At 43.2% G+C, this 26,384-nt stretch overlaps 1 protein-coding gene across 2 annotated transcripts in view; it reads right to left on the reverse strand.

Annotated features, from left to right (window-relative positions):
* Window positions 1-26,384, reverse strand: part of plxna2 (plexin A2) — a 176,971-nt gene that overhangs the window by 41,301 nt on the left and 109,286 nt on the right. For both annotated transcript variants that reach the window (XM_031844680.1, XM_031844681.1), the window contains exons 7-17: window positions 26,120-26,273; window positions 23,098-23,194; window positions 20,905-21,019; window positions 19,241-19,441; window positions 18,464-18,560; window positions 18,012-18,211; window positions 9,863-10,014; window positions 5,943-6,060; window positions 4,321-4,457; window positions 2,803-2,970; window positions 1,348-1,441 (exon numbers count right to left, since the gene is read on the reverse strand). In XM_031844680.1, the coding sequence (XP_031700540.1) occupies window positions 1,348-1,441; window positions 2,803-2,970; window positions 4,321-4,457; window positions 5,943-6,060; window positions 9,863-10,014; window positions 18,012-18,211; window positions 18,464-18,560; window positions 19,241-19,441; window positions 20,905-21,019; window positions 23,098-23,194; window positions 26,120-26,273 (1,533 nt within the window). The remainder of the gene's footprint in view (window positions 1-1,347; window positions 1,442-2,802; window positions 2,971-4,320; window positions 4,458-5,942; window positions 6,061-9,862; window positions 10,015-18,011; window positions 18,212-18,463; window positions 18,561-19,240; window positions 19,442-20,904; window positions 21,020-23,097; window positions 23,195-26,119; window positions 26,274-26,384) is intronic.

The raw sequence follows: 26,384 nt of genomic DNA on the forward strand, positions 1-26,384 counted from the left end.
GAACAGTACTGAGTATTGAGCTCTTTTCTTTTACCTATCCTCCCCTTCTGCCCTCCTCTCACTCTTTATCCTTTATACTCAACTTAAGTCCATTCGTCTGCCCTCGCCACCTTTCCCCAGACCACGGAAAGAAAATCCCATCCTCTTAATTAAACAAGGAGCCCCAGGACAGGGGCTCAAATGCAATTTGTAACGATTTCCCACAGCCAAGACTTTGATTATACAAGAGCTCTTTATGCTGACCAAAGACTTCTGAAAGCAGTTAATCTCCCATTGAAACCCATTAGGAGTCTCCTTGGCCCTGATCATCCACACCTCCAACAATGACCCACCCACACCCCTTTTTCCTGCTGTCCTTGACTCTTATTTTTCCTGAACAGGGGGAGATGAATAGGGTGAAAATTACAACTAATAGATATCGCAATGAAACTTCCCCAGCTGATTAATTATATTAAGGCAATTATTTTTTGTATAAGATGTTTTCTGAAATATTATGTTTAAATATGCAAATTAGGCAGTATCTTATGTGTGTCCTAATTTGCATATACAGTAATTCAAGAAATATATTAAAGTCACAGGTTTGAAAAAAAAACCTAATTTTGAGAAAATTGCCTTTCAAGAGATTTTTGGTAAAATTCCATACATTTTGCAAGACACTACAGGCAAATAGGGTAAAACCAAAACAACTATTTTCTGTATTACAAGTTTCCAGAAATGTTATGTTTAAATATGCAAACAAGGCATTATCTAATACTAACTTTTGGTGCATTAAGGAGAGTTCTACAGATGCAAACAGTAAAAAGTGTAGTAAAATAAACAGCTAAATGTGTATTTTGTTTTCTCTCTCCACTACATTCAGCAAATTAGCCCCAAATATCAAAATTGATCAGAGCATAAGAAAATATGTTTTTGCTTGTAGTGCCTCCCTTTAAACAAGTACAAACGTTGTTCAGGATGACTAGTGTGACACTAAAGCACAACAGGACAGGTGGGGAGCTGGAGCTGTGGAGCTGTGATTTAGCCTGAAGAAAATTTGGATAAACTCTTAATTAAATACTGCATACAGACCACTCTCACTGTCAGCTGCATTATTCAGATGATCGTTGGAGTGCTTGAGACAACTGGGTTTAAGCGAAAGTTAGGGAAGCGTAGAAAGCTGGAGGGGCTGTTAGCAGAGATAGTACTTTTTTTTTATCCTAGCTAAACATCACTTAGCTTGCTTGTATAGCAGTATTTGGGTGAGTCAAGCAGGACCTTGTTAGCATACATTTTCCAGCATGTAGTAGGTGTATTGAAGGAGTACTTTCTGTACTTGCTCTATGGTTAAGACAGTGTAGTGGTTCTTACATTGACAGACTCTCTGCCGGCGTATTTGACACGGATCCTGGGCTCCTGAACCACGTCCAAATTGGTCCCCGACACCATCAGGGGTGTGTGGCCGCTGAGGAAAAACACAAGAGCACCCAATTTACTCCGAGGGTTTAAATAAACATCTTTGTCAAAAGACGTCTCATTTCTCTGTCTCAAAAATCCAAGAGGACAGAAAGACAGAAAGACTAAAAGGGAGTCAGCGAAACGGAAAGAAAAATAAAGTAAGAAAAAAATAAAAACATAAAGAAACAAAGTAATTCAAAGGCCATTCTAGACTAAACTTACTAACCCAGACGTATATCTTTCGTCTGAATATTCGCCATCAGTCAAAAATGAGCGCATCAAACCGCCTTTCATCCTCAGTTTCTTTAAGGAGATAATATCCTTTGGAGTGGCGGATGATTAGAGATGCTTTTTATCTGACTTCGCCGGCTACAATCAACTGGTGCACATTTGCGTTTGAAATACCAAGGCAACTCAAGCTTATAAGGATGCAGTGGTAGTCCTGCGCTTCACAACACAGCAGCACAAACAAAGCACGCAAACAAAGCAGGAGGGGAAACTGCTGGGTATGCATCTCTCCCTGCAGCTGTTTGGGTTGTTGGTGATGTTTGTTGTTTGTGTTGTTGCGCCTGTCAATGTGGCATGCAGAATAAAGATGGTACCAGACAAGAGCTGTTGCAATAATAAATGTCAGATGGGTCTGTGTTATTAGGCTGTTATGGGTTCACTTTAAAACTGTGTATAGTGAGTTACCATAGATGGACCTTTTGCTATCTATAGGCTTATAAATTACATATGCTATACTCACACACTGACCTCTGCTCTCTCTTTGTCGAAATAAAGTATCTCTCCATCTGTCTATCTATCTATCCATCCATCTACAAAGCAAAGAGAGATGACCAATATGATGATCCTTCCTTCATTTCCCCTCTCTTCTCCCTCTGTGCCATCACACTTCTGCTGCAGCGTCGCCTACACTCTGTCTCTAAGCCCAAGCCATCTGCTGTAGACTCACACCTCTGATAGCACATTGTTCTACTAAGCCGCTATTTCATCTTTATCCCTCTCTTCCTTTTAATTAGTAGTGAATGTGTCTATCTGCCAAAGTCCTTCAACACATGGATCAACATTGAATTCGATAGGAGAATCTCAGCCTCAACAGTAACTATCCTCCCCAATCTGTGAGCTGTGGCAGTTCTATCAGATCCACACTAATTGGAAGAGAACCGAACAGTAATTGAAAGTGCAATATTGACTCGAGTCTGCTTATTGCCACTGGCCTGGACTGGTGGTGGGAGGAAATCCTTAGTCTGGGTGACAGAAGCGCAGGGTTGGTTGGCAAGGATGTGGATATAAAATGGCATCCCACAAGTACATTCTGTGAAGTCTTTATGATGCAATCCTACGAGACAAGTGTCGTGACTTTACCTTGCAATGCTCCAGTCTGGTTCGATGCGCTGGACGGTTGGGTCCTCTATGTACTCGAAGGCGAGGCTCTCCCTGATTTGGGCGCGGTCCACGCTCACGCTGATCTGCACTTGGCCGACCCCAGACAGGGAAGGGGCGGAGTAGCACACTATCTCCGTCATGGTCCGTCTACAAGTGAAGCACAAACAGGAATTATTTCAAAATGTATATAGAGTAATGGACATCTGTGTATGAAAAGCTATACATGAGTGCAGAAAGTATCTACATGTTTTGAAAAGTAGAACTAAAGAAAACACTTTATTCAGCACAATTTATTATTATTAATTTATTATATAAGAATGCTTTCCCCTCCCTCTCCAAGGCCCCCCCCCCCCCCTGAATTTCTCCTAATTCATTAGCAGAGAGCTTGTACTAGAACGGCCCCCCAACCTCCTCTCCCTTCCCATGCCAAGAATACAGTGGAGAAACACAAACCAGTAATTAGCCCCATATCTCATTAAAGCTGGCTTGACTCCTCAACCTTACAACATTACAGTCAGACTACTGTGGTGGGGCTTAAAATAGATGCCTACAGCAGAGGAAAGTAGAAGGAGGACGTGTGAGAGCAACTAAGAGAGGGAAGGAGGCACGGGTGGAGTGAGATGGAAGAAAACTGTGAGCGTGAGAGACAAGAGAATAAAGAAAAACAGGGGAGTGTGACCAGATGAACAAATTGATAGAAATATAGAATGTGAAGGAGGGGGTTGGATAGAAAATAAGAAAGATCCATAGGAGCTCCAGGTTTTCTGAAAGCTATTATTACAGAGTTTAATGCAGTAGGTCATCAAAACCTTATTAAGAATTACATAAGTTTCTGAGAGAGGGAGAGTGCGAGAGAGAGAGAGAGAGGCTTTCCCCTCAGGGATTTCTCAGTAATATCAAGGGGGAAGAAATACCAGAAAGCCGTGAAATATAGCAGCTTCTTTAACGGTAGTAATACACACCGTCATCTAGGGAACAAGAGCTCTTGTTTTTCTTCGTCCTTTTTTCATTTGCTCACAGCATGCCATATATCTAACGTTGTCTGACAGTGATGTATGTAGCAGCTCAAAAAAGTGAAAGAGACACTGAGTCAAAAGAATTGTGATAATAGCTGTAAATATTTTTTGTTGTATGAGGCATAAATGCTGTAGGTGCTGAAGGAAAACAGAAAACAAAGACGAACAAACCATGAAATGTTGCTGTTGATTTTCATTTTTTAACTTAATGTATGGGACAATTCAACATTCACAGTGAGTGGATCTGTTTCACTTCCTTATATCCATATTACACTGTAATGATGGAACTGTAGACTGTGAAATTCCAAATGTGTGTCTTTCATTTGCACTTTAGTGAATTCATTTCCCCCTCACCTTAAAGTGCGATAAAAATAGCCATGAATAGTCTGTTTTAGCAAAAGCACGATCACGCAGGCTGGCTGTTAAAGCAAATGAACCTTTATGGGCCTCTAAAAGCACGACCACAAGAGGAAAGTCTCACCCAAAGAACTCGCATGTCTGGTTTCCAAACTGAACGTTGACACTGCTGCCGGCACCAAGGTTTTCTCCCATTATCGTTACTTTCGTGCCCCCGGACTCTGGACCTCTGCTAGGGGACAGACCTGTGACTGTGGGAATCTACAAAACAGAGAGATGCAGGGTAAGAGAGCACATTAAAGGAAGAGGGAAGGAGCAGAATGAAAGAACAAAGCAGACTAAAAGACGGGACATTTTCTAGTGGCAAAAAGGGCAGCATTCCTGCGGTACCTCTTGATACCTTCACGTATTATCACAGATCCCAAGCAAATTACAGTTATTCATATTGCCAGGCCGATGGCAGTAGAGTGCAGCGCTGGTGGGAGAAAAGAGGATCAAACCGGGAGCTCTTAGAGTCCCTGAGAGATCCTCCTCCTGTGTATGTTTGAGTGAAGCTTTTTAAAAACAGTCTGAAAATAACCAGTGTTTACAGCTGCAGGCAGCTAGCCCACCGTCACACAGACAGATGGAGAAATATCCAAGCAGAGAGCCCGTCATATCGCAAAACACACATGTACACAAGCACACACGCATAAGTGTTGCAGGCTGGAAAAGACAGTCACATAGGGAGTGTGTCTTGTCGGGGAAATTGAAGAACGCTTCTGTGATGGTGTCGTTTTTTCTTTTAGGTGGCCTGCAATACAAGGGAATTGCAAGTGGTGCCAATTCTAGGCTCCGCAAACTATTCTCTTGATAGCTCCACTGCTTCCCAGAGTAGCAGCTGTAACATTGGTGAGAACATTTGTTTTATAGCATTTACTGCAGAGCCGAGAGCATCGATCAAAACTGTCAGCTAAGTGTGACTTCCAAGGATGCACGCAAAAGCAGGTAACCTGAAAGCAACAGGGGTAATTACTGGCTGCTGTTAATTGTTAAGGGAGTGCTAATTGTGAAGGTGTGAGTGAGCGCAAACGGCAAAAACGAAGATTATCTGTTAGCTGCAGGCTGCGCAGACAGCAAATGACAGAGACGGGGAAATGTGTGCGCGAACTTGTGAGAATGGGGAGTAGATAATGTTTAGCTGCTGAGGGGAGCGTTGCTTTCCATTTCAGCAAGTTGATTGTTCATGTCTTTCTCTCTCTTATGACCACGCACAACCATTCAATCACACTTCATCTACGAGCTATTGCCTAAGGAATTTACCTAAAGCACCGCAAGATTATTATTATTCTTTTTTTCCCCATCCATTAAGCAATGCTGAACTTTATGCAGCAAGTGAGTTGTAAAGAATATATTGATTTGCAAAACTGTTTTCTATACGACGCAATATTAATTTTGCTTCATGATCCTATCTCAATAAAAGCAAAGAGCATCCACCACCAGAGAGCTGCAGAGATCATTACTGGAAACGTTGTGCTGTTTATGGAAGAATGTTATTTCCCAAATAAGAAGCAAGCATAAGCGCAGCTTAATTACGCTGCCGGTAAGCATGACAACTCACACATCGTTATTGGCCTGTGGCGCATAAACAATTACTTTCCAAGGTAATTGAACTAACTGCATGTTTTGTAACACTTAGTTTGTCTCACACTGAGTAGAGCACATTTCACTAATGTTTTATCATATACAGAGTTATTCCAGTCATACCACAAAGGAGTAAAGTTGCAAGGAGCGAGCCCTGAGCTCTGGTCTGCACTCTCCAACGCACAGCTGGACTGGACCAGGGCGACTCTCTGCAGGAGCGGCATCCATCTCACATACAATCCTATAAAAAGACACAAAATAATTCAAAAAGATCACTGCACATAATAAAGATGAAAAAAGAAAAGAAAATACTGGCTATTTGTAAAATGTCAGCTGGACTGGAGAGAACTCAATCTTTCTTAAGAAATAACTTAAAGCGCAGAACTTGCCTGTAGGTTTAAACGCTTGAGAGAAGTTGCGAGAAAGTAATCAAAACACTTCTCTGCTTGATATCGATTCATCTTCCACTCGCAACGCAATCTTCTTTTGTTGTCTCACTCATTTCATTACGGGACACATCCAGGCATCGACCAGGACCCCCTCGATGACAGTCTTTAAATGAGACCGGTGCTCCTCCTCCCTTGGCACTACAGCACACCCAACCTGGTTGAAGTAAATTTCCCACCAACAACAAGGCACCCCCCCCCGACTGCTCTGGTGCTGTGCCAGCGCGGTACATCTAACGTAAATCACGCAGCGGGATCAATACAGATTTATTGTGCCATGTGATCAGGTGAGACCAAAGCGCTGCAGGTGACTAGATCAAATGATATAATAAAACGAGGACGTCTATAGATCAGTGGTGCCAGGCAGTAGTAAAGTACAAGACACAATCACAGGATGGAGAGAGATGGGATACGTGGTGACGAGGCACATGGCAGGAGCAGAATCGGAGTAGGAATATTGTTTCTGCAGCACTGATCATCTGAATTACAACCCGCGATGGTGACGCTTTATAATAACCATCATCCATGAATGGTGATTAAAAATGTTAACAAATTATCAACACCGCTATAATTTATGTAACAGTTTCTTGTTGCACACATTATAAGATGTTATATTAAGTATTTTTAACGATGACGAAATTATTTGTAAAAAACACAAAGAAAACAACATCTATGAACATTATTTAGATAGAGAGGTAATACTATGTCAATGGTTTATAATTGCTTTCTGGTCCATCTATCTATGTAATATTTATAGATGTTTTACAAATGATTTCTTAAAGGTTTGCAAATATTTTGGTAATAATTAACAAATACTTAACGGAGTTTTATAAAATGTTATAGTGTGTGCAACAATAAACTGTTAATAGTTTACTCATGTAATCAGAATATTATTGTTAGTGTTTTTTCAGCTATGATACAATATAAAGTAATTCATAATATAGTTTATACTAATTATTATTAATAATCATTTTTACAGTTTGTTAACAGTAAAAAACAATCAACTTAAATTTAATGAACTATAAATTGACCATTGAATAGTGACGGTTATTATAAAGTGTTACCCAAATGACTGAGAGCTTTGTTGGATGAAATATGTGGAAGACAGTGGCTAAAGGAGGATTTACTCACTGACAGAACTGATATTTTTTTCAAACATGGCCTCAGAGACACAGACACTCACTTGCTTTCCCCACCTCAAGGCCAACTATACTGGTCCTTTGTGAAGTGGCATATTTATGGGAATAGGTTTTCAAAATGGAAAATTCAATTGTGTCCTCTCTGTGTCCATAAAGAGACCTGCTCTGTCCGTAAAACCTGAGGGTTACTTTACACCAATTTAAACCAAATTCTAATGAGGACACAATTTGGCCACCATAAAAAATAAAATGCTGCCGAGTAGTATCAGCGCTCTGGAAAATAAATTACTTTCTGGCTGCTGAATAACACAAAAGTTGAGACTTTTTCTTCAAAGCCACAGTGGATTTCACACACTTTTCTGAAGTGGTACCATGAGGGACACTTTTTTTTGTCCGATCCAGTCCAGTCCATCCTGGTGACTGAATAAAGACTCAAAACAAACAACAGTAACAGCAACAGTCAGATAAGGACACGCACATAATAGAGATGCACCGATATCGGTATCGATATCTGATATCGGTCCGATACCGACTGAAATAGCTGGATCGAGTATCAGTGACAATGTGCCAAATTGGTATCTGAAACCATTATTCTTATAAATAGCAGCACTCAGTATCAGCCGGTACCCGATGTCCAGGTATTTGTATCAGGACTGAAAAAGTGGGATCGGTGCATCCCTAGCACATATTGAACCTATACAGCCAATATGACCCAAAAAGGCTCTGAATAAAAGTACAGCTTGAAACATCATCACGAGGACTCCACCTCCTTCAAAGTTAGACTAAAGGGGTCAGAGGTTAGTTTTTTAATTTTGCACATTTTTTTTTTAATATGCCATATAAATGAATTCCCTAGCTTGTCCCTAATTGGATTAAAGTGGTGTCAGATCAGTGCACTGCTGACAAATTGTCCCCTACAGCCAAGTGGCACATAGTGAGTTTTAATTACAACTGCCCATTGAAGAGCTAGGAACCACAAAGACATACTCTGTGTCATCCACACTATTCATTCTAACATCTTTCAAATACCACCAAAAGGGGAAAATGTAATTATCAAAAATAAATAGTTAATCAATAGCAATTGTGCATGTATGTGTGAAATCTTGGAACCCCGGAGTTGGAGTTGAGAGATGACGTGTACCACCGGATTGTTTCAAAAGTAGCCAGTTTACAAGCTAATTTTAAACCAATAAAAAGCTAAATCATTGTCAGAAAATCCTCGGTGGGTTCCATTTCGGCTCCACCGGTTTTGCTCTCCAGGTGGACTATTTACCTGCATTTAACCAAAGCCTGCTCAAACGTGATTGGATAATACCACACACTACACAAACGGTAACCAGAACGCTTCAGATAACTACATCTTGTCCTGTTGCCTTCGCATTCTGCATAAGAATGAATAATCTGTTTATAGAGATTGGTATGCGTGTGACATATGTATTGTAACAGCACTATAACGCTGACAGTATGTGTGTTACAGCATTGGTGCAGTGCTGAGCTGTTCTCTTTCTGAGGGCAGAAGTAGGCCAAAGAAAGAATCAGGCTTAAAGTCTCCTCCGAGAGCCGTGACTGTGATAGCTTGTGTGTGAGTTTACATGAGTGCGTACGAGTATGCGTTTCAGCTGTGCCTCAGTGTCCTCTAACGGACTCAAAGTCAATGGAGAATTTCACACTAACTGAAATTTAATCGTGTGATTATTTTTGAGCATTTGTCATCTGAGCATTTATCATCCGTAAAAAAACACACTACAATATTTCTATGAGAATAAAAGTTCACAGTGGCCATGATCTCTTTTTATCTTTTTTTATTAAGCACTGCATTTCCCTCACTAATGAAACCAAATCCCAAAATGTATAGAATTAGGGTAAAGCATCTTAGTTAGCAGTATGTGGGTGATATCCTTGCCTTTCCCTTGCGAGGTCTGCATCTCCTGGGGAGGTTGAACAACCATAAGGCACTGGGTTTCTCAATCTACACGCACTCTGGGAGATGGGCAAGTTGTGAAGCATGGGCAACGTTTCATTAGTTCAGGGTGAGCGGGACAGGCTCTAGCGTGATGCATGCACAGCGTGGGACAATTAGGGAGGTAAACACAAGTAAACACACACAGCTGTTGTGGGATTGCTTGCTGACTAGATGAGCTACAGAGAGAGAACCAAGCTAGTGTGCTGCAGGGGGAGAACAGCAATGTCAGGGGCAGATTGTCTGGACCTGCTCCACACTTCATTAAGGCAGAGATGTTGGGTAGAGCAGCATCGATCAGAGTTTGTTAGCTGCTACACTCCGTACACTATATTAAAACTACAGTTTAACGTGAGTAAATTCATAGCTCATTCATTCTCATAGCTCTGTATTGCCTATCAGGAGAAATGGCCAGCAAAGGTATTTCTACACATCTGATTTACAATCAGCATATAACTAAATAACAATAGTTTTTTAAATAATAATACTCGTGCTTACTGTTCAGCGATGATGTAGCCATCCTCTACAGGGGTGCACCTCACCCCAGCCACCTCCACGTTGCCCACCATGTCCGAGAAGGCCAGACCAAGGTTTGTGCCATGGATGGTCACCCGTGTGCCTCCCTCTGGCGGTCCAGCCACTGGGGTCACCTACAGAGCACACAGTAAAAAATGAGTCGGGGAGAAATTTTGTAAACGTTTTGGTGACTGAAAAGTGAAATGAAATGGTGTTTTCTTGGAACTGTCTTGACATTATAAATGGGAACAGGTTTCCATGGATGCTCAAGGGTGAATACGCTCATACGGTCCAGGTGGCTGTAAAAGCAATTAAGAGCACTCCCCACGCCTGCATCCACAGAACAACATGCCATGAGTCATTGTGCCAGGAGCATGCTCTAATCACAACACTAGCTAATGGCACTGGTCTAAATATGGCATCCATACACACAAACACAACTTTTAAAACTTCTGCAACAACTCCTTCCTTTAGACTATACGATAGTAAGTCCAATACATTTTAAATCACAACTTTAACATTTAATTTAACATTCTGGATCGGTCCGTGCTCATAAACTACTGCTGTTGCCATAGATGATAAATCCAACATGGTGCCATATTAATGCTTAGTGCAGATCACCTTTTCATAAAATACAATATGGCTACCCAGCATGACCTTGGCACAGGGTGCCACACTGCCTTCTGTGCTGCAGAGCCCCGTTGAGGCTCCGACCTGGCCATCATCCAGCCCTTTAAACAAGAGAGGAGAAGCGGAGGAGGAGGAAAAAGGAGGATGGAAATAAAGAAAGAACAAGAGAGTAGACAATAAGGTTCGGTGGACAGGGAAGTAAAGGAGAGAGAGAGAGAGGGGGCTAAGAAAGATGAGGGCAGCAGGGAGGAGGCGACGGTCCCTTTGCTGTGTGGAGCTGCTGTGTAAACAATCAATACGCTATTACTGCCCATGCAAGCAGAAGGGGAAGAAAAACAACAGTCAGTCAGAGCTGTGCCCGCTTACTGAGCCGCAAAGTGCCACGTGAGGCCGACCCTTGGAGTGGTGCTGTACACCCTCCCCTCCCAACCCCCGACACCCACCAGGGCATTGCGGCTTCCCTGTGGGACGCTGGCATTGTAATCTAGATTCAGTGGACATTAATTGCTCTGGATGTAAAGTAAGTGTGTCACTGCACCGCCTGAGGGGTCTGAATACATGAATCTTTTAGCACTGCTTGGGCATGCAGGGTATAGAGGGGGGGAAAAACATAATGGCTAAATATATCCATGTCAGGCGATGGCAGCAGCTATTCGAGTAGACTTAGTGATGGTTACATAAGCAATGCAAGGGCCTGAGAGAGAACAAGAGAGAGAGAGAGAGAGAGAAGAGGGGAGATAGGACAGAGAGAGAAAGAGGGGAGTGGAAAAGTAGAGAGTGAAGAAAACAGAAAGGGACAGAAAGAAAGAATGGGGCAGAGAAAATGGGATGAGCAACAGAGGGAACGTGGATGCCACTCTGTTCAGTCCTATCAGCCATGATGGATGACAGGTGAGGCAGGTATGGTGACAGGGCGGCAGTGCTGTATCACAGATGGGCATGCTAAAAGCTTGGGAGACCTCCTCCTTCTACTTTTGAGGCTGAAATGGAGCTCTTCCCACGGTGGACCAAGCACAGGAAGGCTTTAATCCATGCATGAAACCCATTTGACTGAGCTCCCCATTGGCAGATAGAGCCTTGATTCATCAGCGGATCGTAGAAAAAGAACCACTTCAAAGACTCACGCCACTGATGTCTCCAGGCTGGGAGAGACGTGCTGCTCTTTGTCTCTGTGTCTGTATTTCTTACACAAAACACAGGCACTAAATCTATAAAGCAACCTCCTTGTTACAGGGGACTGTGATTTGATTGCCTGTAAACCAGATTCTGATGACCTTTGCAGACCAGAGGGAACTCACTCCATTCATGTGATGATAATCTTTAGAAGGGTGGAGTTTGTCTCTATGTTTCACTGCAACAGCGGCTTCTTTTCACTCTTTTGCTTTCTGTCTTTCATCACCTCGTCTCCCCCTGGGCTGGGTGACACATCCTCGTCCTCTAAGCACCGGCGTGCTTGTTTGTCTTAACATACAGACTTTCAGAGGGAAGCGTAAGATGAAGCCTCATTGGACATGCATCGCACACCCTCCCGCCCTTCCTGCTCCCCCATTCCCACCCAGTGCTGCCATGCCACGCTCTCTGTGTAATCCTTTTAAGAGCAGTGCTGCTGCCCGCCTGGCATTGTCACACTGTCAATAGAGGGTAATTCCCAACAAACAGCCAGGCAGCCTGCACATCGCACTCCCCGCTCCCACTCTTGTGCTTTCTGTAGCATGATCTTTTTTCTGCAGCTCAGGGGATCAAAGTATTGGCCACTTCACCACCACTACTTCCTTTAACCATTCCGCAGGATTTGGCAACAACCACAGAAAGACTTAAGAGGGATGAGATGACCTAAATTGAGAAGAGAGGCAATATAACGTGGCTCCTTTGCGAGGATAATCTGCTAGTTTGAGCAAAAGAAAAACTATGGAGACGCAGCGAAATGGCCGTCAACGTGAACCGCCTGGGGGTATCTGCCAGTGCGGTGTTGACTTATTCAGCTGAAGTAATGGTGGGGAAAGTTGTGCTGATGCAGCCAAGGCTAAACTCAATACATACAGCAGAGAGCAATACTGCTGCCTTCGGGCTATGCAAGCCTAGCATGTCCCTGTAACTGCAGCAGCTGACCGAGCTGAATGGCACTCTCCGAGACAATTCACAGCTAATAATGTTTCATCACCCCACCTACTGTGAAAATATACAATTTCAGCATTCTTACTGCACATTCTGTATTAGCAACCTTTCTTACAGTTTACAAGTTAGATTTAAGAGTTTTTTAGATTCTTTTAATGCCACTCTACAATAACCAAAATCGAAGAATAGAAGCGGCAGAACAGAACTGGGAAATAATTTACACGATGGCTGGTTGGCTTGGCAGTTTCATGTTTCTCGCTCTGCGTGCTGGATTCCACTGCCTTGACTCCCATCGTGCCAAGTTTGAGACACTCTCTGCTCAAAATACACTGTGCCTCATACACAGTACATTGCCCTGTACAGGTTTCAGGCATGTCATGAAATCTTGGTTGAATAACCAATTTTCATTGAATTTGCACTTCCCCATGTCGACGCTACCTAGCAGACAGTGTGTCTACTCTGAGCATTCTGGCCGTGTTATTAGTCGCTCTATCCTGATCTGGTGAGGTTACATTTTAAGATTGCAAAATTGCAATGTCAGAAAAAAAAAAAAATTCTAAGCATTTTTAAGACTTTTGAACGATTGTTTTGAGACATTTCAATACCATTTAGGGCAGAAGTTTTATACCAATGAATTCAATGCTTTTTAAGACTTTAAGGATCTGCGGGAACCCTGTTTTGTTTAGTATACACATTTATTGCAACAGGATCCTTGAAGCTCTGAGTTGTAGATTCCACAGCTGGATATTTTGCTTCTGAAATGAAATAGCACTGGATACAATTTAGGAGCTTGCAGCTAATCTCTTTGTCTTTTGGACTCTGCTCAGACTAATTCGAGCATGTCACATTTAATTGTGAGTAGCATTTAATGGGCTTGATAAAACCCCCACTGATCACTTGTTCCCTAACAAACTACATCCTAAATACTTTATGGGGTCTTAAATGTCTTGTAGTCAGCCAAGAGATACGGGGCGTGATGAACAGGAGTTTTTTAGTGTGTATAGAGGAGAAAACAGACAGAATGATGGGGTAACGGGTCTGTTTGTGGATGACTGAGCTTTCCTCCGTGTGAACACTTGCGCCGCGTTTAAACAAACCACTTTATCTTCTTGCAAGACGTAGACATGTGTTGGCATTTTACTGCACATGTTGTCTGGCTAAAGACTTACTTTACTGTGCAACATGTTCTTCCTTCTATTGGCTGGTTTAATGAGCTGTAGCACACATACAGTACTGCTGCTCTCTCAGGGTTACAGCAGAGAGGAGAGTTCAGTTGTACGATGATACTGACTGACGGGCCCACCATCCCTGTGGTGTGCAAAATATCAACAACAGGCTTGCATACACCGTGTGGGAATCCTACCTTTGTTCTATCCCAAGGCAACAGCTAAATGTTTATATTCACTGTCACTGGGAGGCAGGGAAGCCTCTTTACTATACTGTAAACTCATACAGAAGCCACGGCCAAAGCCTATTGAGAAGATGCCTTTCATATGCCCATCCAACTCCCAGCTTCATTTGATGTCGTTCCCTCTGCTGTTAGCAGGGGCTTACATCTCTTCAATATTAATGGCCCATGGTGGGAGGCACCATGGCACTTAATAGAAACATTAATTATTCAAAAGGCCTATCTTGTGGTAGGCACATATACTAATGCGCTAGTATGTATACAAATCAGCTCATGATGGGGGCTTTGGTGCATACAATCAAAACCAAATTTATTAATAAATTCCGCTCACCAGGGAGATGTCTGCTTCTTAAAGAAAGTGTAATCACTGAGAGACGAAGGGGGGTAGGGCGCAGCACAAATGAATGCCGACTTCACAGCCAGAGAACAGGAGGATTATTTGTGTGTCTGAAGTACGTGCTCATGTGAATCGTCTAAATTAATGCAGAGTTGGTTTTGGCACCCACAGTTGTAAACAGACACAAGTTTAGATAGCCCACAGGGGGCTCCATCTCCCAACACTTCCCTTGGTTCTTCCCAGCGTTTCTTGGTTCAGTTCCCCTGCTCTGTCCTTTGTTCTCTCTGTTGCCTCACTTAGCCCCAATCAAATCCTACTCTCCTTGCTCTCACAGTTTTAACATTACCCATGCCCAAGACTTAAAAGAAAGATTAATCTCGGCAACACTCTGACTCATGAGTCAGGAGTTGTTTTACTATATTTCTGTGTAAATAACTTCTTTTGTTGAATACCCTCTTTTCTCTGTATGCCTTTCGACAGCTCCCCTGCAACATTAAACTTGTTGCATCGATCTTCGTCTTACACACTGCGTGTAGTTGGAAAGAGCTCCGACAGTAAGATTTTGTTTCCCCGCACAAGCTGAAATCTCTGGCTCCAAACAGAACGCCTTGCAGCTGCTGGAGGTGGACAAATGGTGCATTGTTGCCTTCAATTTATATGATGGATTTCTGCCTGACTGTTGACCATGAGCGAGTCTGTAAGCCCTTACTGTGATTCTAACAAACTGACACATGAACTTGATGTTCTCTGTTTACATTTGAAATACCTTGCGGTGATGTCTTGTCAGCTGAAACAGGCCAGGAGTAATGATCGATGCATCATTGGACAAGAAATGGATCCAATAATCAAAGGTATACTGCACCTAAAGCTGCTTAATTTTTAAGTGTACTTTTCTTTGTATTGCTCATTTCATACTTCTGCTTTGTGCCTCAATATGTGATGGGCCAAAGCACCTGCCTCATAGATGATCATTTTACAAACTCTGCGAGTTATTTAAATTGGGAATTTCCGTGTCCTCAAATAAAGAACAAAACACCGTCACATACTCTCCTCGCATTGTTAAAATGTAAAGCTTTTGCTGTATATCAGTAAATCTACTATTTTCGCCCCTTAATGCTTGTAAAGTGGGCAAGTGGTAATCATATATTGTGATCATAACACTAATAAAAACACTGAGGGGAATGAGGTATATCGCTCTGGATGGCAATGAGTATGTGCCATACAATGACAAACTGAAAGAACAAAGGAGTTAAATGAGAGCATAGTGTAATGAGTGAGAGATAGTGATACACACACATACAGGGGAGGGAAGAAGAAAGAAACAGATGGGGAGGCAGAGTTTAAAAATGTCTTTCTTCTTTTTCTGTCTTAATCTGCATACAGTATAGCAAATCAATTAACCAAGTCGTTAACTTCACTTTTTTAATTGGCTGGAGTTAGATGGGAGTGTGCGCTGGAGGAATGAGAGGCCAAATGAATCAATGTGGAGGTAGAGGGGTCTGGTGAGGTTAACCACAATCCACTGGTGCGTTACCAAGCCTAATTAAATAGTATGTCGTCCTGGCTTGACTCCCTCTGTGACAGCAAACCCACCAGGCGGGATGAGAACGTGGCCTGAGGAAGCAAAGGCCTACTTATGGGGAAACAAATAAGCACTTCCAGGTCATGACCATGGGGTTGCTGAGGTGGAGGACATCCAACCATTGGCTTGGTTGGTTGCAATGTCTGAGAACGCTCAGAGAGTGCACGGAGGAAGAAAAGGAGAATCATACATCTCCCTGTTGTCTTTGTGACTAGCAAGATATTAAAGAGACCTATAACTGTTATCTAGCTATAAAGAGTTTTTTTTCTTTTGATTGTGCATGTGGTTGTATTATCTGGTTCCTTTTTTGACTTTGGTGCTAAATGTTACTTTCAAAGAAAGTAACTTTAACCTGAAATAACCTTGTGAGAAGGCAAAAGACGATAAAATCTATGAGCAGGCATCTGTGCATACTGCACAAAGAGAAGGCAGATGTCAAGGAGACAGGCCTATAAAACGGAATATATCTGGCCCTGTGTGTGTGTGTGTGTGTGTGTGTGTGTGTGTCTGAATGTGTGTATGTCAGGGCCCTTGCCCTTGGATAAACCCTGAAGGTGAGAAGAACTCCCACATGAATGTACACCTGAGAGCACAACACATACTAGGGTTGCATATTAATCAAGTATTAATCGCAATCACAATTTTGTCTTCCTACAATTAAATGAACATGATCGACTGTGATATTGACCTTTCAAATGCGTGCTCCGCTTATAGAAACTCTGCTGCATATCAACTCAAGCGCTTTCTAAACTAACAGCAAGCCACTAGAGGGCGATCGAGATGGCTTCACTTTTGGGGAGCTGTCGCGTCGTTGCTGCAGTCCAGCGTAGAGAAGTAATATACCGTATTACCAGATGGGCAAAACTAAAATGCACTGAATTCATGTGAAGAAGAACCTTATTTTCAGTCTTATTTTGATGCAAAGATTTGAACGCAGCACGACAAACAAGCGAAAGCAGTGCTCTGTTTGTTTAAAATGTAAAAGTGAAATGAAAATATTTTGGCCCTAAAATCAACGAATAATCGTGATAACTAATCGTGATCTCAACATTGATAAAAAAGCTATTCTGATTGTCATTTTTGGCCATAATCGCACAGCCCTGCACACATCATACTCATAAACACGGTGGACAACAAACAACAGATGCTCTCAATTAGAGAAAGAGATAGAAAAGACGAGTCACAAAGACACCGAACGACGACAAATCTGCAAGCATTAGGCGGGCCCAGCACCCTGGGGAGCTTCTTCAAGGCTTATTCTCATTCATCCTGGGTCTACAGGAAAACAGAGCAGAGTGGCATAGCTGCTTCTCATTGAATACCTCTCAATGCAATTCAGACAGTTCATTGTTGAGAGTCCTGCCGTCTCTTCAGAACACAATTTGTTTCAAACTGTCTCAAAGCAAACTAGGATCAAGCTCAATCTGAGTTTACTGCACGTTAGTGATGTGCTCAAAAAGATACTGAGCAAGTCTAGCTATGGAATAGCATCGCCGCTGTGTCTTATCAAGCTGTTACAAGCTTTCTCATTTTAAATATAGTCCTAAAGTATCAAGGCCTTAACAGACCAGGGGTGTGACGAATAAATGACACGAAAATGTGAAATGCTTGCCTGCTAATATTATATGTCTAGGGCTTTAATTGTGAAAGGTAAGAACAGTGGGAGTGGATCTGGTCTGTGCTGCCTTTGTCAAGATTGGAAGGAGTGAGAAAATGTGCTGTCTTGGTTCAGACTACGGAGCCTCTGTATTGTTGCTTCAAAGGTACAGGCGCAACCTGTTACGCAAAACGTTATTGGTTGATGCCTCAGAAAAAACAGTATGTCGCTTTTTAGCCGCATAATTTGCGTTCTGTGACAAAGTATTCCTGACAAAAACAACAATTAAAAATAAAGGTTTTGACGTGCTAATTAATAACACGTAAACACAGTGTGTAAAGGCCTTCAGCCTCGTGATCCTCTAAGAAGAAGGAGAAAGTGGCAGCTGATTATTGCACATCGATTGGAGCTGAATGTGTGTGGGCAGCCAGGAAGGACAGACAGAGGATTATGGGTACTGACCTCAGCGATGCGTGGGTTGGTGCACTTGACATTCTTACTGGACAGGTTGAGCCAGCGGGTGGTGTAAGGATTGATGGGAGGGCAGTGGTGCCGCAGAGTACACCTTCCCTCCCCACTGCACCAGCCGCACTGGAACTTCCTCTCCGCCTTCAGGCACGTGCCGCAGCTGTCTCGCTGGGCTGCACACTTGTACAGGTGCACTGTGGGATATCGGAGGCAGAATAGATGAACAGTGAACACACAACAACTGAGAAACCTATACAAGTCTTATGAGAGACTTTCTATATTTGAAGGAAACATATAGTCGGTCTGCTATGAGTGAAATATCCCCACAGGTTATGTCTTCTTTCTTTTATCTCCAATAACTCATATCTTAATATACACCATGTGCTTACCATATAAATATTTACATACATTTTGCACATGTTGACAGCAGCGTCTTTTGTTCTTACCTTGGATACTCTCCGGGTTATCGATGATGAAGTTGCCGTTCCACACCACCGAGAAATCCACAGGCAGCTCACTGATTTTCATTCCCTCGTACAGATACTAGAGGCCCAAAGCATGGAGGGGAGAAAAAGACAGAGATATGGGGTGAAGGTGGAACAGACAAAAAAAAAAATAGAGGAGGAATTTGAATTCCCATGAGCCCTTGTAGATGTTACCCCGAAGTTTCATCATCAGAGAGCTGACAAAGTGAGAAGCCACAAGGAACTGGACAGCTGAGCTGAGGCTTGAGCTTCCCTCCTGGCGTTTGGAGACGCTGTCCTTAACTGCCTCCTGTGCCCTTAATTCTAGCCTGACTTTCATTGTGCATGGGTGTGTAGAGTGTGTAGAGAGAGAGAGGGGGGGGGGGGGAGAGAAAATGTCTCTGTCTGTGGTTCCTAATGTGTATGTCCGTAGTTCCTCTGGGAATATATTGCAGGAGTCTGTGCGTGCTTGACTGGAGGGCAGAGCCCTGATGCAGTCCTCTCCAGTGTAATTACTACCACGGCTGCGTCTAGTGTGTCTGCTCTGAAATGACAGGCACATGTACACAAATACAGACACACACACGATGTGGTAGCTTACGGCACATGTTTTAAACAGTGAGCGAAATAACCTATGTAATCAACATGTGCAGTATATTCCTCTCTTTACTGAATGTGCAATGTGTACACAAATAGAAAACCATGCATCACCATTTATGACCGATCTGCCACAATCTGGGCAAGCGTCACCAAACCTACCGAGCTGTTCTGGCACTGCACGCTGGAGCTGTTGAAGCGGAGGGCGGTGACTCGGTGGCTGACCCCCTGGATGTGGAGGACGCACTCGTAGCCTCGCTGACCGGACTGGGGCTGGGGCAGGTTCCTTGCCCTCAGGGTGATAGGCTTCACCTCCCCCACTGGGATGAGAATCTCCCCAGAGCGCACCAGTTGGGGACAGTCCTGGAAGTGTAACAAGCACAGAGAAGGGAGCACACGTGAGCGCCAGCTAGTAGTGTAACAGACCGTTGTTGATCCGCGGATTAATTACATAGTTTAACCATCATAGTATGAAATAAAGTTTTGCAGTACTGGAGCTAACGTACGAAAGTTCCATTGAGTTCCATAGTGATGTGATCAAGTTTCTTCAGTAAAAATGAGCATCAGGCAAAGGTAGGAAATTATTTTTCGAGATGGTGGAGCCTTGCATCTATAACAAAAAAAAAATAACACAAAAAACGATCTGTATCTGTATCTGATATGCTCACCGACGATCGGAAATAGCTATCTGCTCTATCTCGAAGCGGTATATTTGCCCCCTTTTGTTCCTGCTGATCCGATCCATGACTCAAAACAGCAATATGAACTGAACTGTGAGTGATCAGTAATCAGTTGCACAAACAAAACAGAAGAAGAACATGTTTTCCTTTTTTTGGTGTTTTAAGGTGAGTACAAAGTGTGGTGAGTGCGGCTGAAATGGAAATACATCTCGAGTTAGAGTTTAAAAGTGACTCCTGTGACCTTGGAGAGCTCTGAGCTGATGAACAACCCATTATCAAGAGTGCAGTTTTGAAACGGCTAAATTGGTGAAGAGAATGATTAAATTAGTACTCAGTGGTTTACAGTGCAAGGCAGCGATTCCGAGGTCAACTCTGTTTGCTGTATGATGTTGAAAGCAACATTTGAAATCTATCACAGCAGCATCACACACTGAACCTTTGGTCTTTGTGGCCTTTAGCTATTCACATTCATACATCTTGAGTCCTCTTAGATCATAGATATGAAATCATGTATTGATCCCATAACAACACTTTTGCTTTATGCTATTGGTGCTTAATGCATATAGACGTAGAGAGGGAGGCCGGCCTTTATTCATAAAGAGATGAAAGACTGCAGGAGTGATGCCCACTGGCCGTATGTCCTGTAATTTACCACCAAAAGAAGCAATTAACACACTTTTTCTCCTTTAGTGCAGGTAAATGAGTTTAAAGAAGTAAAAGAAAAAAAACACATAACAGCCCCCAGCAAATACCCAAGTACTGTCTATGTGCATAGCCAGAGACGCACGGACACCATACACACAGGCATACTTCAAGCACTTTGTATCTACCGCACATGACTGACTGGGTCAGAGTGATCCTGTGTCATTGTTAAGACACGCTAAGCTCAATAACTCCAGAGATAATAGAGTGTTAATTGCCACTACAAAGAACAAGAGCTCTGAATGAGAAATGCCAATTCGGAAATAGAAGAGCTTAGATGGCTTTTTTTCTGAAGATATGCCCTAAGGCTGACACAGACCAGGATGGGGGAAGGTGCAGAAGAGAGGGAAGAGGAAGAGAGAGAGAGAGTGAGAGAGAAAGTTGTGCTAGAAAGCTTGCTTATATGCATATGTGGGCACTTGTGCACATTTGTGTTCCACCAACCTCAGAGGCGTTGACTCGTCCCTCCTGGAAAGAACAGCTGGAGGGGTCATGGGTACACAAGTTGCGGTACTTGCACCAGTGGCAGCGGAAGGCACTGTTCACACAAGACAGACACCTGCATGGACACACACACACACACACACACACACACACACACACACACACACACGGAAGAAGAGAGTCAGGAAAAAAAACGTGCAGTTAAGGAGGTAAGTACCACGGAGGAAATTTGTTCAGATCCCAAGTGGGCACCTGCTGTTGTTGTGCCCTTGTGGTTGGCACAGCACCTAATACTGTAGCTGCTGGCCCAAGTTCTCCCCTGCACATATTCTATAAAGCCATATATTAATACTGCGTATCATGTATGAATGTTGGGCTGCATATTAGCCCTCATGGCCTGAATCACATGGAGAAAGAGAGACAAGAGAGTGCAGGAACGTTGAGTAATGAGGGCGAATAAGACATTGGCGCAGCTTGATCCTGCAATTACCATTAGCTCTGCATTGTTGGAGTGTCGCTGTTATTACCAGCTGTTAGGTGTGTGCTTGTGTGTGAGCATTTTTACATTCATCATATGTAAGCGTGTGTGTGTATGTGTCACTATGGGGTACATACTGTACTGCAAGCGGCGGTGGAAGAAGTAATCAGATCCTTAAGACCAACGAACAGATTCTACCCATCGCCACACTGAACTCTGCAGTAAAAGTACACTATTTATACCGTACAATAACTGCCTCTGTGCAATACTGATATATTTATCTATAATATGTATTTTTGTTTTACTTATTCTGTGCAAAATATGTTATATCTGGATCTCTTATTCAGTGATCAGCACATGAACTTCTACTGCTGTAGTATCAGATAGGATCTGTAAAAGTGCTGTCTGGTGATCAGAGTAGAGTAGCGGTCAATATACAAGACAAGGGGAAGGGTCTGTATGGGACAAACCAATTTAGCCCCGGGGGACGGCCCGGCTAATACGGGACAGTTAGCAACCCTGTGTACTGGTTACTATATGGATGAATGGATGGAGAGATGAGCAAATACAAGCATGGGCAAGCCTGAGGCTACCATACTTGATTCTCTCTCCATGTTGCCATGGCAAAGACTTTCAATTGATTTTGAATTAACTACGCCATGTATTCACAGTTGTTCGGAGAGCGTATTGTAATCACACTTGGCTCTCCCTCTCCCTTTCTTTCTCTGAAATACGGTTGAGTTATGCATACTTGCTTATTGTTAAATATTCATCGATGCAAAAGCATGGGAGGGATCTCTGGCAAGCACACTAATTCAGAAGAATAGGGCTGATTCACCTTCTGGCAGATAGAGTGTACAGCATGTGTGTAAGAGGGAGAGAAAGAGAGAGCCAGAGTTTACATCATGAGCGTATGGCTTTTTCAAGTGTATGTATCTTTCTTTGTGTGTTTGAGTGCGCGTGTGTGTGTGTGTGTGTGTGTGTGTGTGCGTGTGTGTGTGTGTTTGTCATCGGCCATTAACTGAGCTGATGTGAGAGCTGGTAATTGCTTTCTGTGCTACTCAGACAGGGTTCTCAGTAAGCAGACAACCATAGGAAGTTGAGAGCGAGAGATGCAAAACAACAAAGGAGACAGTGGCTACAACATTTTGCTTTAATGTCGAAGTGGATAATAAAAGGGTAATATGACATGCTACTCCTGCTAGCGTCAATGCAGTGATATCCTGAGTCTCTTGCTCTCCATTCACTGATACTCCCAAGTCAGCAAGGACTTTGGATCTAGCACAAACAGAATCTGCTGTACACGGGAATGAAGCGAGCAATTGCAAAGGCACTGCCGTCCCTGAGATCTCCAATACAGGGACCTGGATTCAACATCACTGAATCGGGGACGGACATAGCATGAAAACGGGGCGTGAAATCCGTCCTGAAGGCCTGTTAGGCAGAAAGCTTTGTGTTTTGTACCGCGGCGTGTCTGAGAAGAAGGCTTCATTAGTGCAACAGGAAAGAAACTTCCCGTGACTGTGCTCAGGGAGCAGTCAGCTATCAGATTACATTAGTCTTCACAGGGGATATTTTTAGGGGGACCGGGGCCGGCTAAGGTTGAGGACAAATTGTAACTAATTCCCAGAGCATTGATCCAGTGGCTTTGGGCAGCAGGTCTGGGGTTTTGTTTTTGTAAAAGAGAATGAATGGGCTCTGAAAGAGATACTCACAGTTGGTGGACGCTGCAGTTGTAAAACTTGACCTCTGTGCTGATAAGCATCTGACCAGTCTCCTTAGAGTTGAGCCTCAGCTCAACGCCTGACCAATCTGAAAGAGAGGAGACAAAAGATGAACTTGTATTGTATACTCATGCATTATTTATCTTTGCATTTTTTTTTGCAAACGATGGACAGGCAGTTCGGTGTGGCGTCATCAGTGATTCAGGTGTTGTACCGGACCGTAGTTGAAGAGGGAGGTGAGCCTGAAGGCAAAGCTCTCGATTTACCAGTCCATCTACGTTCAAACCCTCTGTGGTCATGAGCTTTGGGTGGTGAAAGACTGAGATTGCCGATACAAGCAGCAAAATGAGCTTCCTTTGTAAGGTGTCTGGGTTTAGCCTTCGAGGTGAGGAGCTCAGACATCTGGAGTGAGCTCGAAGTACAGCCGCTGCCCTTTCGAGTCGAAAGGGGCCAGCTGAGGTGGTTCGGGCATCTGATCAGGATGCCTCCTAGACTGGTTTTTCCGGGCACATCCAACAGGTGAGAGACCCCGGAGTAGACGACTGGGGAGATTATATATCTGGTCTGGCCTGGGAACTCCTCAGGGTACCGCAGGAAGGGCTGGAACACGTTACTGGGGAGAGGGATGGCTGGAATATGTCGCTAAGCCCACTGCCCCCGCGACCGGCCCCAGATAAGCAGAGGATAATGGATGGGTGGATTATTTTTTGCTTAGGATGTGAAGAGCAGACATCATTGAATCGTATGCTAATCAGTTACAAGGTACAAGATATCTGGAAAGGTAGGACTTCTTGTGTGGTATCGCTGGTATTTCATATATGCAAGCCAAATAAGAGCAAATTTCAGTTACATACAGAGCCTTTTCATCTGATCAAATGTTGTTGTTGAGTTATGGCCATGCTTCTGTTCTCTGTAAAAGCAGCCTCTTATCTCTCCCCACAATAATACAGACTCCATATACAGTATATGTGTGTGTGTGTGTGTGTGTGTGTGTATTTCAGATGACATTCAGTGAGTAGGAGGCTTGAACGACCCTCCGTGCCCCATTCTCTCCACAGCACCTGTTGGGAATCAGGCTCTGTTTCACACAAGTCTGTGTAGCGGGCAGGCTAGGCTCATGGCTGACTTCTACCATTTCGCATTCGTCTCACAGGATCAGGCAAACAAAGTGGTACAGAGTTCCTGTCCACACAAAACCTCCTCTAGGATTTTATTTTTTTTCCTTTGTGAAGAAAAGTGCCAGCTATTTTCTTTCATGTCAAGCTCAGTCTACTATCCTCAGTTGTATTCTAACCTCTCCTTTCACTCCTTTGCTCTTGTGTTAATTTCTCCTTTATTTTTCCTTGTTCTCCAACTTCAATATATTATCTCAATTTCTCCTCTCTTTTCCTCTCCTTTCTTCTCCCCTCTCCTCAGGTCATTGCCACTGCAGGATCGATGTTGATGTGCAACAGATAGAAATGCTTGCTTGGGGACAGGAGATGGAGGGGGATAGTGGGGAGGTCAGGAGGAAGTGGCCTCAGGGGAATGGATGTGGAGTGAAAAAAAATTAGGTATAAACCGCTAGGAGAGGCAACAAAAGAGGAGGGAGGAACGGTGGAAGTTGGTCAAAGAGAGGAATGGTAGGATGGATGGAAAGCTAGATGGATGGAGGAAGGGCTTACCAGGGGGATTGGCTGACATTTACCTAGGGGAGAACATTCATATTAGTACCTGATGCACCAGTCCCCGTGGGAGCTCTGGGCAAACAGGGCTGTCATTTACTCACAGGGAGGAGGATTACCACACCCCCAAAACACACAGTGATTTCCACTGCACGCTGCACATACTATACACATAATATATTATTCAGGGTGTTTGGTTTTGTCACCCTGCAGCCATCTTGGCTGGCAAACAACAGGTTATTATTGTCAAATAGCAGGTGTTAGTATTATAATGATATATATGTTTGCAAATAAATGGATCCCAGAGCCACGATGGTATATTTATGAAAATATGCTGGGGAAATGCTTGAAAGGTCACGAGATTTTTATGAATAGTATATTAGAAGTGATTAGCATTTATTTATTCCTGGACCTAAACGTTGTCTAGGCAATGTTTAGATATGTTCTACTCAATTATGAATAATTTAAGTTTCTAGATTTTGTGAAATGAGCTAAAAATGGCTGATTGGACATTTGTACCTGCTAAAATATAATTCCTTACTATAACAAATTACAATTTTTATTGAGTATATGTTTTGTTCTGTGTGTCTATATCAAGTCCCACTTTTCTTCAAAGCAAACAGCAGATCAGCTCCCTGTGCCTTGGCTATGGTAAGATACTAATCCACCACATCAACTTCCCCATTGTCCCCTCAACTAAACCGTCCCCAGGCTGATTGAACCTGCTTGTTAGACCATTGCCAATTATCCCAGTCTGAGGGCAGTAATGTGGTGAGCTGCAGCTCAGCCACAGGCCAGGGGATCTCAGTCTGACCCCCCCGTCAGCTCTAATGTGGCCTGGCCTTGTGTGTAGCACACTTCACAGCCAGGAGACTGATTCTGGATATGTGGGAGCTTGTTATGTAGACGGTGCCTGCTTAAATTATGGGGGCTGAATCAATAAAGATGTTTCAGAGTGCGGGCAGTTGAACGGTTAGCTCAGTGCAGCATAAGTAGCAGAAAGAGAGGGACGTATGGGAGTCCTAGGCTGCGTTTAGACGTGTTACGGTTCACATCTAAATCTCCATGATCGGACCAGAGTTTGTATGGACTACATTGTAAAATATTTTGGAAACAGTTTCTATGAGACCCATGTCTAAGATGCATTATAAACATTTATAATAGTTACAATCTGCTTATAGCACTGTATAATCATAGTTGTAAGCACTCATAAATATCCATAATGCCAAAATAAACATAACACAATATGAAGCATTATATAATGACTTATAAGACAAGGTATAATAATACCACTCATCAGTTTACATTCACTGGATAGTCGTATGTGCGTGTCTGTTTGTTGTATCTACCTTGGTCGGGGGGAATGACGGGGACGTCCCTGGCAGTAGGAGACACACACAGTATCTGGTTGCCATTGACCTGCCCCTCCACCTCCGTCAGGTTGCCGAAGGAGCAAGTGATGCCCGCAGAAAGGTCTGGAACGTGGCTCACCTTCACCAGCAGCTGCACAAGGGGTGGGGCAAATGACAACCATGTTAACATGATGTGACAATGTTTGTTACGCACGATTGTTTGAATATGAACCAAACCGGGCATGATGGTTTGAATGCAGAA

The sequence above is a fragment of the Anarrhichthys ocellatus genome, unplaced genomic scaffold, assembly GCF_004355925.1.
Source record: "Anarrhichthys ocellatus isolate YVR2014 unplaced genomic scaffold, GSC_Weel_1.0 scaffold5, whole genome shotgun sequence".
NCBI lineage: Eukaryota > Metazoa > Chordata > Actinopteri > Perciformes > Anarhichadidae > Anarrhichthys > Anarrhichthys ocellatus.